The sequence below is a fragment of the Mirounga angustirostris genome, unplaced genomic scaffold (assembly GCF_029215605.1).
Source record: "Mirounga angustirostris isolate CCGP_5_RB_7025 unplaced genomic scaffold, mMirAng1.0.hap1 SCAF_3, whole genome shotgun sequence".
NCBI lineage: Eukaryota > Metazoa > Chordata > Mammalia > Carnivora > Phocidae > Mirounga > Mirounga angustirostris.
The window spans coordinates 135,963,005-135,977,713 of record NW_026991711.1 but is presented as its reverse complement, the minus strand read 5'-3'; the positions used below and the strand labels follow the sequence as shown (position 1 = coordinate 135,977,713).

At 39.1% G+C, this 14,709-nt stretch overlaps 1 protein-coding gene across 7 annotated transcripts in view; it reads right to left on the bottom strand.

Annotated features, from left to right (window-relative positions):
• Positions 1-14,709, bottom strand: part of METAP1D (methionyl aminopeptidase type 1D, mitochondrial) — an 83,472-nt gene that overhangs the window by 41,518 nt on the left and 27,245 nt on the right. For 3 of the 7 annotated variants that reach the window (XR_010410180.1, XM_064586680.1, XM_064586678.1), the window contains exon 2: positions 7,179-7,371. The exons of 3 other annotated variants lie outside the window; for them this stretch is intronic. Coding sequence is in view for 3 of the 4 variants with exons in the window: in XM_064586680.1 (XP_064442750.1) it covers positions 7,179-7,344 (166 nt within the window). In the remaining variant the exon portion in view is untranslated. Of the gene's footprint in view, positions 1-7,178; positions 7,372-8,803; positions 9,120-14,709 lie in introns of those variants that run through there. One more of the 7 variants, XM_045868621.3, reaches the window with a different exon arrangement.

Sequence of the window (14,709 nt, the reverse complement as noted above, 5' to 3'; positions counted from 1 at the left end):
CATTATCCACTCATGCTGATCTCGTTTTATCTATAACCATCTTCCCTTCCCACAGAACTATTTGTAAGCTAATCCCAGACATTATATCATTTCATCTCTAAATACTTCAGAATGTGTGTCTAAAAGATGAAAACTCTCTTTAATGATTTAAGAATATAATCTTATCACACCTAAAAAAATTAACAGTAATTCCTTAATATCATCAAATATTTGGGCAGTCTTCAGATAGTCTCCTTTTGGCATATATATATGACAATTATATATATATATAGTATAAATATATATAAAATTATATATATAATTTTTTTAGATTAAACAAATGGTTTGTTAAAATAGGACTCAGGGGCCTCTGAGTGGCTCAGTTGGTTAAGTGACCGACTCTTCAGTTTCCACTTAAGTCGTGATCCTGGGGTCTTGGGATCGAGCCCCATGTTGGGCTCTGACCTCAGTGCTGAGCTCAGCAAGGAGTCTGCTGGAGTCTCTCTCCCTCTCCCTCTGCCTCTGCCCCTCCCTCTGTGCGCTTGCTCATGCTCTCTCAAATAAATAAATCTTAAAATAAATAAATACATAAATAAATAAAATAGGATCCAAATAAGGTCTATCCATCTCATTTGATTGACATGTCTCTTATGTGTGTTTTAATCAATTCCTCTTTTTTTTTCCTTCCATGTGATTTATTTGTTAAAGAAATGAATTTTTGTCCCTAGCATCTCTGTATTTTGGAATTCACTAGTTGTATCTCACTCAGTGGTGTCATTTAACTGTTTCCCTGTCCCTTATATTTCCTAGAGACTGATATTAAAACTAGGGACTCAAGGGCGCCTGGGTGGCTCAGATGGTTAAGCGTCTGCCTTCGGCTCAGGTCATGATCCCAGGGTCCCGGGATCGAGTCCCGCATCGGGCTCCCTGCTCTGCGGGGAGCCTGCTTCTCCCTCTGCCTCTCTCTCTCTCTCTCTCTCTGTCTGTCATGAATAAATAAAATCTTTAAAAAAAAAATAACTAGGGACTCATTTTGATTCAAGTTCAGGTTTTCTGGCAAGAGTATTTAGTGGATGTTGGCAGCCACTGATGGTCAGTGCCTAGATGCATTAATTCATTAGGGGTTTGCCAAGTGGTGATATTTTATCAGTCCTTCTTCATTCATTGGCAAGAATACCTCTATACAGAAAAACTTCCTTTCATCAAAGTAGTTGGTCAACCTGAGGTTCAGTTCACACATGAAATCAAGCTAAAGACTTGATTCTTTCCCTCTACTTAAGCAGTTTTCAGAATTAGCTAGTAAAAACCTAGAGCTTTGACCAACCAAATTCAGTGTTCCTTTTTTTTTTCAAATTCAGTGTTCTTAATCAGAGATTAGATAAAATTTCTATCTAAAACATTCAGATCTAAAATTTTGTATATTTCTATATAAATGATTTCTATATGAAAGACTGAGTCAATGAAACTTCACTTCACTTTGAAGTCAAAATACTGGTCAGAGTCCAGGAAACAGAAACATTTTACTTATTTTTATCATAAAGCAAAAACACTAATCATCCAGGCTTAATATCACATATCTTCTCCATCCTTCTCACACTTTTATTGTGGGGGTGGGTGGGGCTGGAAGATTAGAGTTAACAAGACTGCAATTTAAAGGGAGGTAAAACCCAATTCCAAATGGATTTTTCTTTAGGAAAGAAACCCAAAACCGAAAGAAAACAGGTAAAATTAGCTATTGGAAATTATGGCCATGTGAATCAACCCTTGCTCCCCACATCTGGCAGCACTTAGCTCCCCGAGGGCATGCTTGGTGCCCTAGGGCCCCAGTACATATGTTTGACCAGCCGGGCAACAACAAAGGACACAGAGGCTAGAAAAAGAGGCAGCAGGTAACCATCAGGCTGGCCAAATGGCTGAGGCACTTTGACAAAAAGCACAATGAAGCAACTGGTTATTCCCATGGCTGAAAAGTCAATGAGGGAGGGCTTTTATTTTAGGATTCAAATTCCACAAGTTGCCTCTTTAAGTCACTGGGTTACTTCCTTGTTTTAATCGAGAGTCCACAAATCCTCCCTTTTCTTTCAGATACTCAGTGAAAACCATCAGAGACAAACTGTATAAAGCCACCTTGTGTTCTTGCCAAAAACCCATCTGAGAATTCAACTAGACTGTTTTCTGGACTCTACTTCCAGACTGTGGAGGAAGTGAAGGTGCCAAGTTATTCTGCACACACATTGGCATTATGCTCAAAAAGAGACAGAAGCATCCGTGAATGACATAGTCTATCTTATCATATCCATTCTACAACTTAGATGAATACAGTACTATCAGTTTTAAATATGGCTGCTGCCAAAGCAGACATTTCATAATTATGAAGTCGGGGCTTTGCCTTTCCCACAGCCTAAAGTCCTCTTGGCTGGTGAGTGTCTCCCTTATATCTCACCAAGAATCCCTACACTCCCCTCCATCTCTTCACCAAAACTATTAAAAACATACCAACTCATTCCTTATAATCCATCCTTAGCAAAACACAGGAATGATAACTCTTACTAAACTAAGGCTTTTTGGGAGTGCCTGGGTGGCTCAGTCATTAATCGTCTGCCTTCGGCTCAGGTCATGGTCCCAGGGTCCTGGGATCGAGCCCCACATCGGGCTCCCTGCTCAGCGGGAAGCCTGCTTCTCCTTCTCCCACTCCCCCTGCTTGTGTTCCCTCTCTCGCTGTCTCTCTCTCTGTCAAATAAATAAATAAACTAACTAACTAAGGCTTTTGGGGGAAATTCCCTTGACCCAAAGGAATGATTCTAATAGTTGGAAATTTTAGGTTCCAAACAGTGCAGAGGGGAGATATTTTGGGGCCAGTAGACCTTTCCAATGATTTTAGTTACACCTTTGTTAATAATCTGTTTCATAAATACGAAGCTCTAGGGAAGGAAGAGATGACTATCAATGTCTTTAGTCTTCCCTTCCAGTGAAATATTTCTAAATTACAGATTTTTGAAAATGGTAAGCCCTTAAGATAAAATATTTCTAAGTTGTCATTCAGTATTTACTCCTCAAAACAACTTCTTGAAACTAAGCAAGAGGAAGATTTTTTGATGTCTGACATATACATACATACACACATGTATGTGGGTGTGTGATTAATTGTGGAATTAAGACATCTTTTAACAAATGGATCACATACAATTAAATATTTGGAGAAGCTAAATATATTTTCATTTCTATTTTTTATTATTTTTTAAAAGATTTTATTTACTACACCGAACGTGGGGCTCAAACTCACAACCCCAAGATCAAGAGTCATATGCTCTGCTAACTGAGCCAGCCAGGATATAGGGATATTTTCATTTTCAAATGCAGGAGAAAGTTAAATGAAAGGTTTTATTAAGAAACAGACTATTTCTTGCTAATTGATGTTACTTCAGTGTCTCCAATTTAAGATAAAAGGCAGAAGGGTAATTGATGAATACATTACTGTTGCTCATGACTCTATTACAAAACCAGAAGCATATCAAGAATCTGAACTGGGAATGCTGAAGGCTGGGGCCAGGGTTCATGGGTTAAGAATGCAGACAGGGGTTTGCTCCAGGATATGCCTCCTATAATGTGACAGCAATGTTGTGTCACACATCTATATATCCCCTTACTTCTTGCCTGCTTTAGCTCATGTCCACCTCTGCAATATGGTTTTTTTTTTTTTTAATGTAGGCTTAAAAACGAACGAAGTTGGGGTTCATGAGTTTGAGGTGGTTATTTTTGTGGGCTATAATTTTTTCATTTACCTTCTATTTTGGAAAATGTTTGCCATAAATGTCCATACTCTAGCAGACTCTAAGACCAGAAAACATAATCCCCATCTCTGCTTTACTGTAATATAGGCAGTTGGTCCTATGCAAGTTTGTGCTTAGATTTTACAAATGGGCAAGAACTAAAAGATGTTGAAGTTTTTACAGTTCAAGGATTTGTTAAAATCTAAATATATTTTAAAAGTGAATAAATGAGTACAATTATTGGCAATAGTAAACTGTACTTTTATTTATTTTTAAGTTTTTATTTAAGCAATCTCTATACCCAATGTGGGGCTCACACTCATGACCCCGAGATTTAGAGTTGCATACTCTGAGTGCCTGGGTGGCCCAGTCGGTTAAGTGTCTGACTCTTCATTTCGGTTCAGGTCATGATCTCAGGGTCGTAAGATCGAGCTCCACGTCAGGCTCCATGCTGGGCGTGGAGCCTGCTTAAGATTCTCTCTTTCCTTCTCCCTCTGCCCCTTCCATCCCCACCTTCCCTTCCCCACCCCATGCAATAGCTCTAAAAAAAAAAGAGTTGCATGCTCTTCCAACTGGGGCAGCCAGCCACCCCAGTAAACTGTACTTTTAAAGGTGATACATTCTCTGTGGAGTTTATTGAACTTCTCCTGGTTTGTTATGGTTTGATCACACGCTTCCTGTTGAATTCTTACTCTTCTATTTTCCATCTTTGTTCAGGCTATGCTGTATCTAGAAGACTAAGAATGACTTATAGAGTTCCTTTAACAATAAATACATGATTAAAGTAAATACTAATCATGATAAGTTTATGAGAAAATCAAGAATCAAGTGAGAATATGTTTTTAATGTTCTTAAATTATTGACATGAATTTGTCTATCTATAATAGACATTTAAAGACAACCACTGTCCTTCCTTCTTCACCCCTAAGAAACTAATTTTCCACCATGGCTTCAATTTTTTTTTCTTTTTAGAGGGAGAGAGAGAGGGAGAGAGAATCTTAAGCCGTCTCAGGCTCAATTCACATAAGCAAACTATCCACAGTGGGCATAAAATACAGTTACTTCATTCGCTACCTAAAAAGCTGGAAATGAGAAAACCTCCTGCAAACTTCACCACAAATGACATATGTAGATAAATTAAAAATGAAGAAACTGATTTTTTGAAAAGTAAATGTAAGTCAGAAGGAAAAAATCAAATAATACACACATATATTTGCCTATATGTGTATAAAATTATATATATAAAATCAAATATACATATATATATATATACACACATACATATGCATCCATACATATTATCTGTAAGTACAAGATGACATCTGATGGCTAACCCTAGGCTCAGAGATATGTGGTTTTATGTGCCAGGTTGGGATTTCTCTAGTGTTTATCAGCTACCCCAGTGCTGGCTCAGTGTCAGGCATAAAGTGGACAATCAGTACATTTGTTGAATGAAGGAATGAACCCTGGAATGATTTCAGCATTCTTCACATTGCTCTGAAGGAGAACAATGGGATGTAAGTAACCACTTACTGCTTTGAGTAAAATCGTCTGCCCCGATCCAGAAATCTCACGCTTGCTTTTGGGACAAAATAGATAAATACAAGGATTAAGAACTCATCTCATCTGCCTCAGGATGGGATGAGGTACAGAATTGGTGGCTGTGACTCACTTGTACTTATGCCGGGGTCACCCTGCCTGCAACTGTGGTTTCATTACAGAGCCCCAAACTTTTTACTCAATTGTGTGGTCATCCATTCATTAAGATGAACAAGTCTCAGAAACTGAAATAAGTGTTGTAGGCACTAGGACACATTTTAAAGATTACTACATTGTGAAAATGAGACTAAGACGTGAATGCAAGAAAGCCTTTCTGCTTTTGGTAGCAAACAGTGTCTCAGTTGGCAGCTACGGGTTCACTGGGAACACTTCAAAAGCCTAACTTAGAAAATGAAAAATCCATGATGAGAGGGAGAAGGTTCTTCCACCAGCTACTTACTAAGTTAAAATACGGAGCTTTCCCTAGGAAATAACGGATCTCGCAAAGAGAGACAACGAAACATGTGCCTCGCAATGGAAGCATATGATACCACCTATGATGTATTTTTGCCCCCAAAATGAACTTTAATCTGGTCAAACTCCATGATGGAAGTGATGGAGTTTATAGGAAATACAGGGAAAGAAAAATGGTAAGTGACATCATGGGGATCCAATCAGAAAATCTAGACTGAGAAAATCTACAGAACAAATGAACTGGTTTCTTCAACAAATAAATCACAAGGTGGGGGGGGAAGAGGGAGAGGGAACCTACAGATTAAAAGATTAAAGAGACACATCAATCAAATGCAATGTGTGGACTGTGTTTGGTCCCTGATTTCAACAAATCAATTGTGAAAAAAAGGAGAGACAATCAAGGAAATGTAGGCACTCACATATTTGATACTAAAGAATTCTCAAATTTTATAAGATTTAATAATGATATATTTCTAGAATACTTATATTTTAATATTTCAGAGTTGCCTACTAAAATATTTATTAATGTAATGATATACCTAAGATTTGCTTCCAGAAATAATCTGTGGAGGAGAAGTAGATGAACATAGAAATGAACCAAAATTATTGTGGTTGGGTGATGGGTCCATGGAAGTTCATTACACTATTCTCTCTACTTTAGTGTATGTTTAAAATTTTTCCAAGAAAAACCTAAAAAAAACCCCCATAAGATTCTATCAAGTTAAGACCCACCAAAATACATCTATACCGATTCTCATGTGGTCCAATAATTGCATCAGTATCACATTGGATGTTTATTAAAATGCAGATTTCTGAGCTCTGTCCCAGACCTACTGATTCAGAAAACCCAGGTGTGGAAGCTGGAATCTCATTTTTAACAAACTAAATGATTTTTACACACATTGAAGTTTCTTACATAAATGATTTTTACAAACTAAATTAGAGTTTGAGGATCACTGACTGGGCATTTTGTGTCAGGTTTCATTTCTTACTTTCCAAGTGAGAAAATTAAAGAATGGAGATAAATTAGTTGGCCAGAGTTCACTTTGAGACCCTAAAGAGTTGAGATCTTTGAGCCTCTCAAGTCTTGCCTGTCTAGTCTACTGTTTAAACACCAATTGAGCAACACAGCCACATTTAAAAATATAGTATCATACGGAATATATCAATTCCACCAGAACCAATTTACCCTTTTGACCCTTCAAGATTAAAACACATATACACACACAACATAAGTATTGCCAAAGGCCCATATAAAATATCTTTAAAAAGAGGGCTCTATCAGGATATAAGAGCTAGTCTGGCATTCTGATGAAATAGAGGTGTTCTTGGCCAAATCCCTGGGATTTGGCTAAAACTGAAAGCCCATTTTCATTTGATAGGGCCTTGATATAAGGTATATAGCACGGGAGTCACCTGCTTGCCATTGGTGAAGATTATGTGTCAGGAGGCCATGTCCTTCCCCATGGTTAGGGTTCTGGAGGCCAATTCTTCTTATCTGCCCAGAGAGGTCACTGGTTGGGCTGCATGGTTTGGATTTCTCAGAGTTCTTCTTTTTTGTAAGGACACCCTTGGCTTCCATGCTTGGTAATGGCCTTTCAAAAGGTAACTGGAGAAAGTATGAGGTTGGACATTTTTCTATTTATCTAAATGGCTACATTCACACCCCTCTCCACTTTTGGTATTAATCCAAGTGGTCTGATCTTGAATGGGGGTGGGGATTAGAATTAAAAATGGAGGTACACAGATCCTTTATTGAGCAAAAACCAGTACCTTCATTTTCACCACGCCCCAACATTTTAGGAAAATTTTCAAACATACCAAAATGTTCAAAGAATTTTAAGGTAACCAATCATACTGCCTAGATTCTACAATTGACATTTTACTATATATGCTCTTTATCACACTTCTAAACATTCCACCATTTATCTTTCTGTGGCAGGGAGTGTATTTCAAAGTAAGTTTCAAAGCTCAGTAACCCTTTCCCCCAAATTTCAACATGCATATTATTAACCAGATGTCAATATGGGTTTAGAAGTCCTTTTTTTTTTTTTGGTATTTTGAGGTAAAATTTACATACTATGACAGGCACAAATCTTAAGCATATCATTTGATGAGTTCTGACAAATGTATACAGCTGTGTAACCAAATATCTATCAAGATACAGACTATAATCACACCCCAAGAAGTTCTCTTCCCTGCCTTCCCAGCAAACTCCACCCTCACTGAATGCCTATAGAAATATGTGATCTGTTGCTTCCACATCATCTGGTTAGGTCAGGGGCTAAAATTATTGTAACACTTCCCAAATAGGATAACATAGGCCAGAGATAGATTATTTTTCTTATATCACATGAATATGACATAAGAACCAAAACTTCATTTGCTGAACAGTTTCATGCTTTTCCTATTTGACTATATTCCAAAGTTTCACTTAAAAGCTTCTAAATCAAATTTAAATCAAATTCATGCCTTCTGACTGCTTCCAAGCAAATAGACAATTTTTCCACAATCTTTTATCAAGACAAACCTACAGGAATAGCTAGTATAGAGAAAAAGAATCATAAATGCATTTTAAAAAGAGACTAAAAATAATTCACATAGAAAATGCAATTAAGTTTAATTACATTGAATGCTAATACTCCCCCTGCAATCATAAAAACAAATGTTCGAAATATGGTCTAATGAAAGGAAAAGCCCCTAGTATATTGCACAGCTAAAAAATAATACATTTGCTTAATATCTGAACTTTCATTATTACTCTAAATCTAATACAACCCAGATTTCAAAAATTAATGATTCTGTTCATTCTACAATTTTCAACTCATGCAAGCAAAAGCAGTAATGTTAGAAGACTATTCTTAGGATATCTGAAAACTACCAATAAACAGCATCTTCTCATATTTGTTTAATAACTGCTGTCACTCTTTTCCTAAGCAGCAATCACAAGATGTCAAACAAATTCTGCCTTGACTGTGGGTACTGATAGATGTCTTTGCTTGTTTTTATTAAAAACAAAAAATTTTCCCTGCATTAATTACCAACATCGGAGAAGTGGGGCACTGCTGGGATGTTCACCAGCCTCTGGGCAAGCAGAGATGCAGCACAGAAAACCACAGGGCAAACTCCAAACCCCTGAATACCGGAACACATTTTTCTCGAGCTCCCTTGGGGACGCAGGGACTCCAAGTCTTAGATTCCCTTAAAGGGAAAAGCAGGCGCATGCATGGGGGCAGGGCGGGATCATGTTTATCAGTCACAACAGTTCATCTGGGCCTGGATCCAGGTAGTCTGCGTGTCTAAATTTGATGAACTATAGGCGCCACCAGGTAACAGTAGTGGTCAGGGAGCTTGCCAGGAACCTGTAACTCAAAACTGAAAAATGAAATGAAAAGACTACTCTGGCCAAGCAATTTCTTTCTTCAGGATGCAATATTGGCAAACTACAAAGCTGAAAGAACAGACAATTCTTTGTATGTTTTAAAATTTCTCCTCCCTAATGGGACACAACATCTGGGCCCGAAAAATATACACAGATAATTCCCAAACTTGCATTTTAATAGCAAACTGTCATGCTTCTGCAGGACTTCCCCCTTCTCTTCCTCCTTTCTTCTTTCTCTTCTCCACACTCTGCATGGGGGCTTGGCCTATGGCAGGGAGCCAAGGCCGGCTGAGGTCTTGAGGGTATCCGGAGGGCAGGTATGAGGGGCAATGGCAGCAGAGCAGAGGCCTGACCCTGTCCTGTCAATAAACCTTAACCCCGACCTGCCAGGCCCCTGAGCCAGCTATTCTCTGTCTAGCCTCTGTTCTAATTGCTCTAAAAATGACTCTTCATTTAAAAGTACCTTTGTGTAAACACCCCACAGGAACTGACAGTCATCAGAATTACCACACAGTTCTAGTATTTGAGGAGAGCACGAAGTCTTTCATTGGGGGAGGACTCTGCAAACAGTTTCAACTGCTGTGCGAAACAATGCTCATCACTCTTTTAGCGAACTCTGCAGGTGACATTAATTTGACTTTTAAGACTGTTTACAGTGAAACGTTAGATCTTTTGATTAAGTTATTTGAGAGTAAAGATGGATAAGAGATTTTCCCCACAGAACCAGCCTGTTTCTCTTTCTTCTGAGCACCCCTGAGAGGTAAGTAAAGCTAAAGTCCTATGCTTCCTCATCCATGGGTGAGACTTTCATAAAATCCTGAAAGGACCAATGCTGTTTACCTAAATATGAAAATCCAAACAAACAAGAATTTAAAAATGGGGAAGTGAGGGAGATAAGAAAAGAGGTTTGGAATAAAGTTTTTTAAATAATAAAATTAAATCAGTTTTGTAGATTAGTATAAAACACAAACTTCTCTTTACTGGTTCATGGCTTAATTCTTTTTCCCTTTCTCTTTACAGTAATAAAACATTTATATCACCTAATTTATCTAGGACTTCTTGGAATCGATTCCCTAAATTACTTCTCTCCCAAGGACAAAATGGGAAAGCCAGTTATTGTCCATTATAAAAGAAAACCAGTCTTGAATTTTGCAAATCTTCAGCTCTCTTCTGATGGGGTACAGGTTAAATTCTGCCTTTTAAAGTATAGCTTATTTAAATAGCTCCAATTAAATAAACTCTTACCTCTAGTACTTTATTACTAAGTCCTGACAAAAATAAAAGAAAGCCCACCCTTTCCATTTTCTCCATAGTCCTTATCACCTTCTAAAATACTCTGTGATTTCCTTATTTATTTATTGCCTCTCAATGCAAGCTCCTTGATGGTAGGGACTGTTGCTGGTTTTGTCCACTGATGCACTCCAAATGACTAGAACAGTATCTGGCACATAGCAGGTCCTCAACAGTAGTTTTAGAGTTAATGAATAAAAAGCTGAACACATTAAGGAAACACTCTTTTTTTTTTTTTAAGATTTTATTTATTTATTTGAGAGAGAGAATGAGAGAGAGAGAGCATGAGAGGGGGAAGGTCAGAGAGAGAAGCAGACTCCCTGCCTAGCAGGGAGCCCGATGCGGGACTCGATCCCAGGACTCCAGGATCATGACCTGAGCCGAAGGCAGTCGCTTAACCAACTGAGCCACCCAGGCGCCCCAAGGAAACACTCTTGAATAAGGGTATTTATCTTACTTTTACTTATCTACCTCACCCTGTATTTCAGTATAATAAGCTTCCTTATTATACTAAAGAAGATTACATATGCTTTTTTTCATCAACAACCCAAAAGCTTTTTTCCCCTGCCACAACACCAGTTAAAATGCATGAAGAAAAAGGTTTGATATTTCAGAGTTGAAGGAGATCTTAGAAACCACTTCAAACTGAGGTCTGAGCCTACAGAATCCCCCAAGGAGTTTGAACATGCAGATTCCCAGGCCCCACTCCACACCTACTAACAAGGAATCCCTATGTTCAAGTACTTTATCATCTAGAAGGAAAAATAAAGATAAACTGATTAACCCACGGTTGTGATCAGGATGCTGTTGGAACCAGGAGGAGGTGCATATAAATCAAAGTGTATGGAGCTGAATTCGAAAGTATGAACAGAAATGTATTAGACAAGTATCAGTGGTGGGATATGCATTTCACGTAGAAAGTAGTCTTTGTAAAATCTATAGGTGCTATGGCTTGAGGGAAGAATGTCCATCACAAGATTAGAGAAGGTGGCTGAGGGTCAAAATACAAAGAGCTTTGTGTTCTAAGATAAGGAGTTTGAATTTTATCTTAAGAACTGGGGGAAGACAGGGGCTCCTGGATGGCTTAGTCAGCTGAGCATCCGACTCTTGAGTACGGCTCAGATCATGATCTCAGGGTCCTGGGATCAAGCCCCGCATCGGACTCTGCACTGAGTGTGGAGTTTGCTTGAGATTCTCTCTCTCCCTCTGCCCCTCCCCTACTTGTGCATGCTCTCTCTCTCTTTCTCTTTTTTTATTAAAGATTTTTTTTGACAGAGAGAGAGAGCACAAGCACAAGCAGGGGGAGCTGTAGGCAGAGGGAGAGGGAGAAGCAGGCTCCCTGCTGAGCAGGGAGCCCGATGCGGTTCTTGATCCTAGGACCCTGGGATCATGATCTGAGCCAAAGGCAGATGCTTAACTGACTGAGCCACCCAGGCGCCCCTCTTTCTCTCTTGAAATAAATAAAATATTTTTTAAAAAGTGGGGGAAGACATTGAAGCCTTGGGCAAAGAAAAGTCATGATCATATTTAAATTTTAGAAATATCTGGAGAATGGATTGATTGGGGTGGGCTGGGGTTAGGGGCAGATTAGAGGCAAGGAAATAAAAAAAAAGGCTACTGCAGTACAGAAGGGGGCAAATGATGTGGCCCTGACTGGGAAGTCACGCAGGAGGCAGTAACTACAGCATCCACAGTGGCTGTGTGAAATGAGTGAGAGTCTAGAAATTGCTTACTCCCTTCTCTACTTCCCCCACGTTTCTGGCCTAGGACCTTGGGTGAATGCTGGAGTTATTAACCCAAACAGGGAAAAGAGGAAGAGGAGCAGACTTCTTGGGCTAAGATGGTAAGGTCCATTTTGGACATGTTGACATTGCAGTGGTTCTCAAAGTGTGCTTCTTCAGACTAGCTCCATCAGCATCACCTGGGAACTCACCAGAAATACAAATTTTGAGGGGCGCCTGGGTGGTTCAGTCAGTTAAGTATCTGACTCTTGAATTCAGCTCGGGTCATGATCTCAGGGTCATGAGATTGAGCCCTGTGTTAGGCTCCATGCTGAGCATGGAGCCTGCTTAAGGTTCTCTCTCCCCCTCTCCCTCTGCCCCTCCCCCGCCTCTCTCTCTTTTAAAAAAGAAAGAAAGAGAGAGAAAGAAAGAAAGAAAGAAAGAAAGAAAGAAAGAAAGAAAGAAAGAAAGAAAGAAAGAAAGAAAGAAAGAAAGAAAAAGAAATATAAATTCTGGGAGTTGGGTGGAGCTCAGCTTTCAACAAGCCCTCCAGGTGATTCTAATACACACTGAAGTTTAGAACCACTGACGTAGCCTGATGTCTAACTCCAGAGGATAGTTAGCTTTGGGGAATGAATAGATCATAGATTAGATAGATAGATAGATAGATAGATAGATAGATAGATAGATAGATAGATAGATGATAGATAGATAGATAGATAGATGATAGATAGATAGACAGATAGATTAGAAAGGAGTCTAAAGCCTAAAGCCATCAGCTACCAACTAAGAGACATGCCTAAGGTCACATGACAAGTTACAACCAGAGCTAAAGTTACCACTCCTACAGTCTCCTGTTTGCTACCTCTGTACAACATGCAAGTGTCTCTTAAGTGAGGCTCTTAGATAAAGGAAAGACTTCTAATACAATTTATCCTATTTGTTGTACCTTAATATAACAGGATATCCTTCAAACTCTGACTGCAATTCATTACTGGAACCCTTGCATTCTCATAAATGTGTTCATAGCCATGAAGTCCAGTTGATCACCTTTGCCATCTGTGGCATGATAGGTCCTCTCATTTCCCAGATGCACATATTTTATAATAACCTTTTTAAAGCTTTTCTGCTTTCGTATCTTAATCATCACAGTAGGTAATCTGCATAATAAGCAGACACAAATGTATAGGTCTCAATTTTATTTACTATTCTGAATCTTCTCATTCCAAACACCGTGTTCAATAGCAACTGCATCTCCTCCATAGGACACTTCCTTGTATTCGATGACACCAGGACCATTTACAGGTTCTCTTCAATGTTGGGAAGGAGTTATTTATAGCAAGATTCTCTTTTTTTCTTAAGTTTTCATTTAGATTCCAGTTACTTAGCATTCAGTGTGATATTAGTTTCAGGTGTATAATATTCAACACTTCCATACATCGCCCAGTGCTCATCACAAGTGTAGTGGATTCTCAATTAAATCTCTATTTTTTACATAAAAACCCTGAATTTTCCCTTGGAGGTTTTTTTATACTCCCTTCAAATTACCACCTTATCTTGTCTTGGGTTAATATTAAAAGGTTCTCCCTTGTATCCAAGTATTAATGCTACTCTTGGCAAGATGACTAAATTTCATTCATTTAGCAAATAGTTATTTAGTTCTTACCCTCTTGTGTATGTACTGGGGAGGGAGAGAGGTGATTATGAATTACTTATACACATTTCCTGCCCTAGCAGTCTCGATAATCCAGTAGCATGCCAAGGTTAGTGTGAAAATCATTACAAATATAACAGCTCATGACTCACAGTAAGTGACTATGGAAGAAAAGATGGACTCATTCCATCTCATCCCATCCATTCCAACCTCTTTCTAAGTGGTCTTCTGTACTGCAGAGACTGGATTGCTAAAAACTACATTTCCCAGACTCCTCTACATAGAGGTTCTACATCTGAATTTTGCTCTACCAATTAGATGCATTCGTGGGATATTTGAAGGGGGAAGTGTGGTGAAGGCCTCGTCCCTATTGCTTCTGCTATTCTTTTTTCTGCTGGGAAGCATACTTGTGGAAACGTTAGGTTTTTCTGAGCAGCATTCTGCTGTCCCATATTAGCTTTGTGAGAAGCAGCCGGAAGCGGTGGAAGCTTAGCTGCCATGGTAGGCTAGTCCAACCTGCTCCCTTGCTGGGTCGGTTCTGGGAGCTGTTGCCTACGTTGTTCCTGCAGGCCCAGCCTACAGGCTGTTTCTTTCACCTCCCAACAATTAGGAACATCCGATTCCCACACTAAAGGCATTTCTACTTGAAATAGCTGGAGTGACCTCAGCTTTCTGCAACTTAACTCCAACTGGTGGGGTTCCAATATTGGTGGAAAAAAGGAAGGGAGGGAGGAGGGGAGGCGGACAGACAAGATCACAACTATTAGGGAAGATCAAGAGAGGCCCAATAGAGAAGGTGGTGCCTGACATAGTACTTGATATATAGAAGGTATTTTGACAAAAACGAAAGGGACGGGACTAGCACACTAGACTGAAAGTAAAGTGTGAACAAAAGTATAG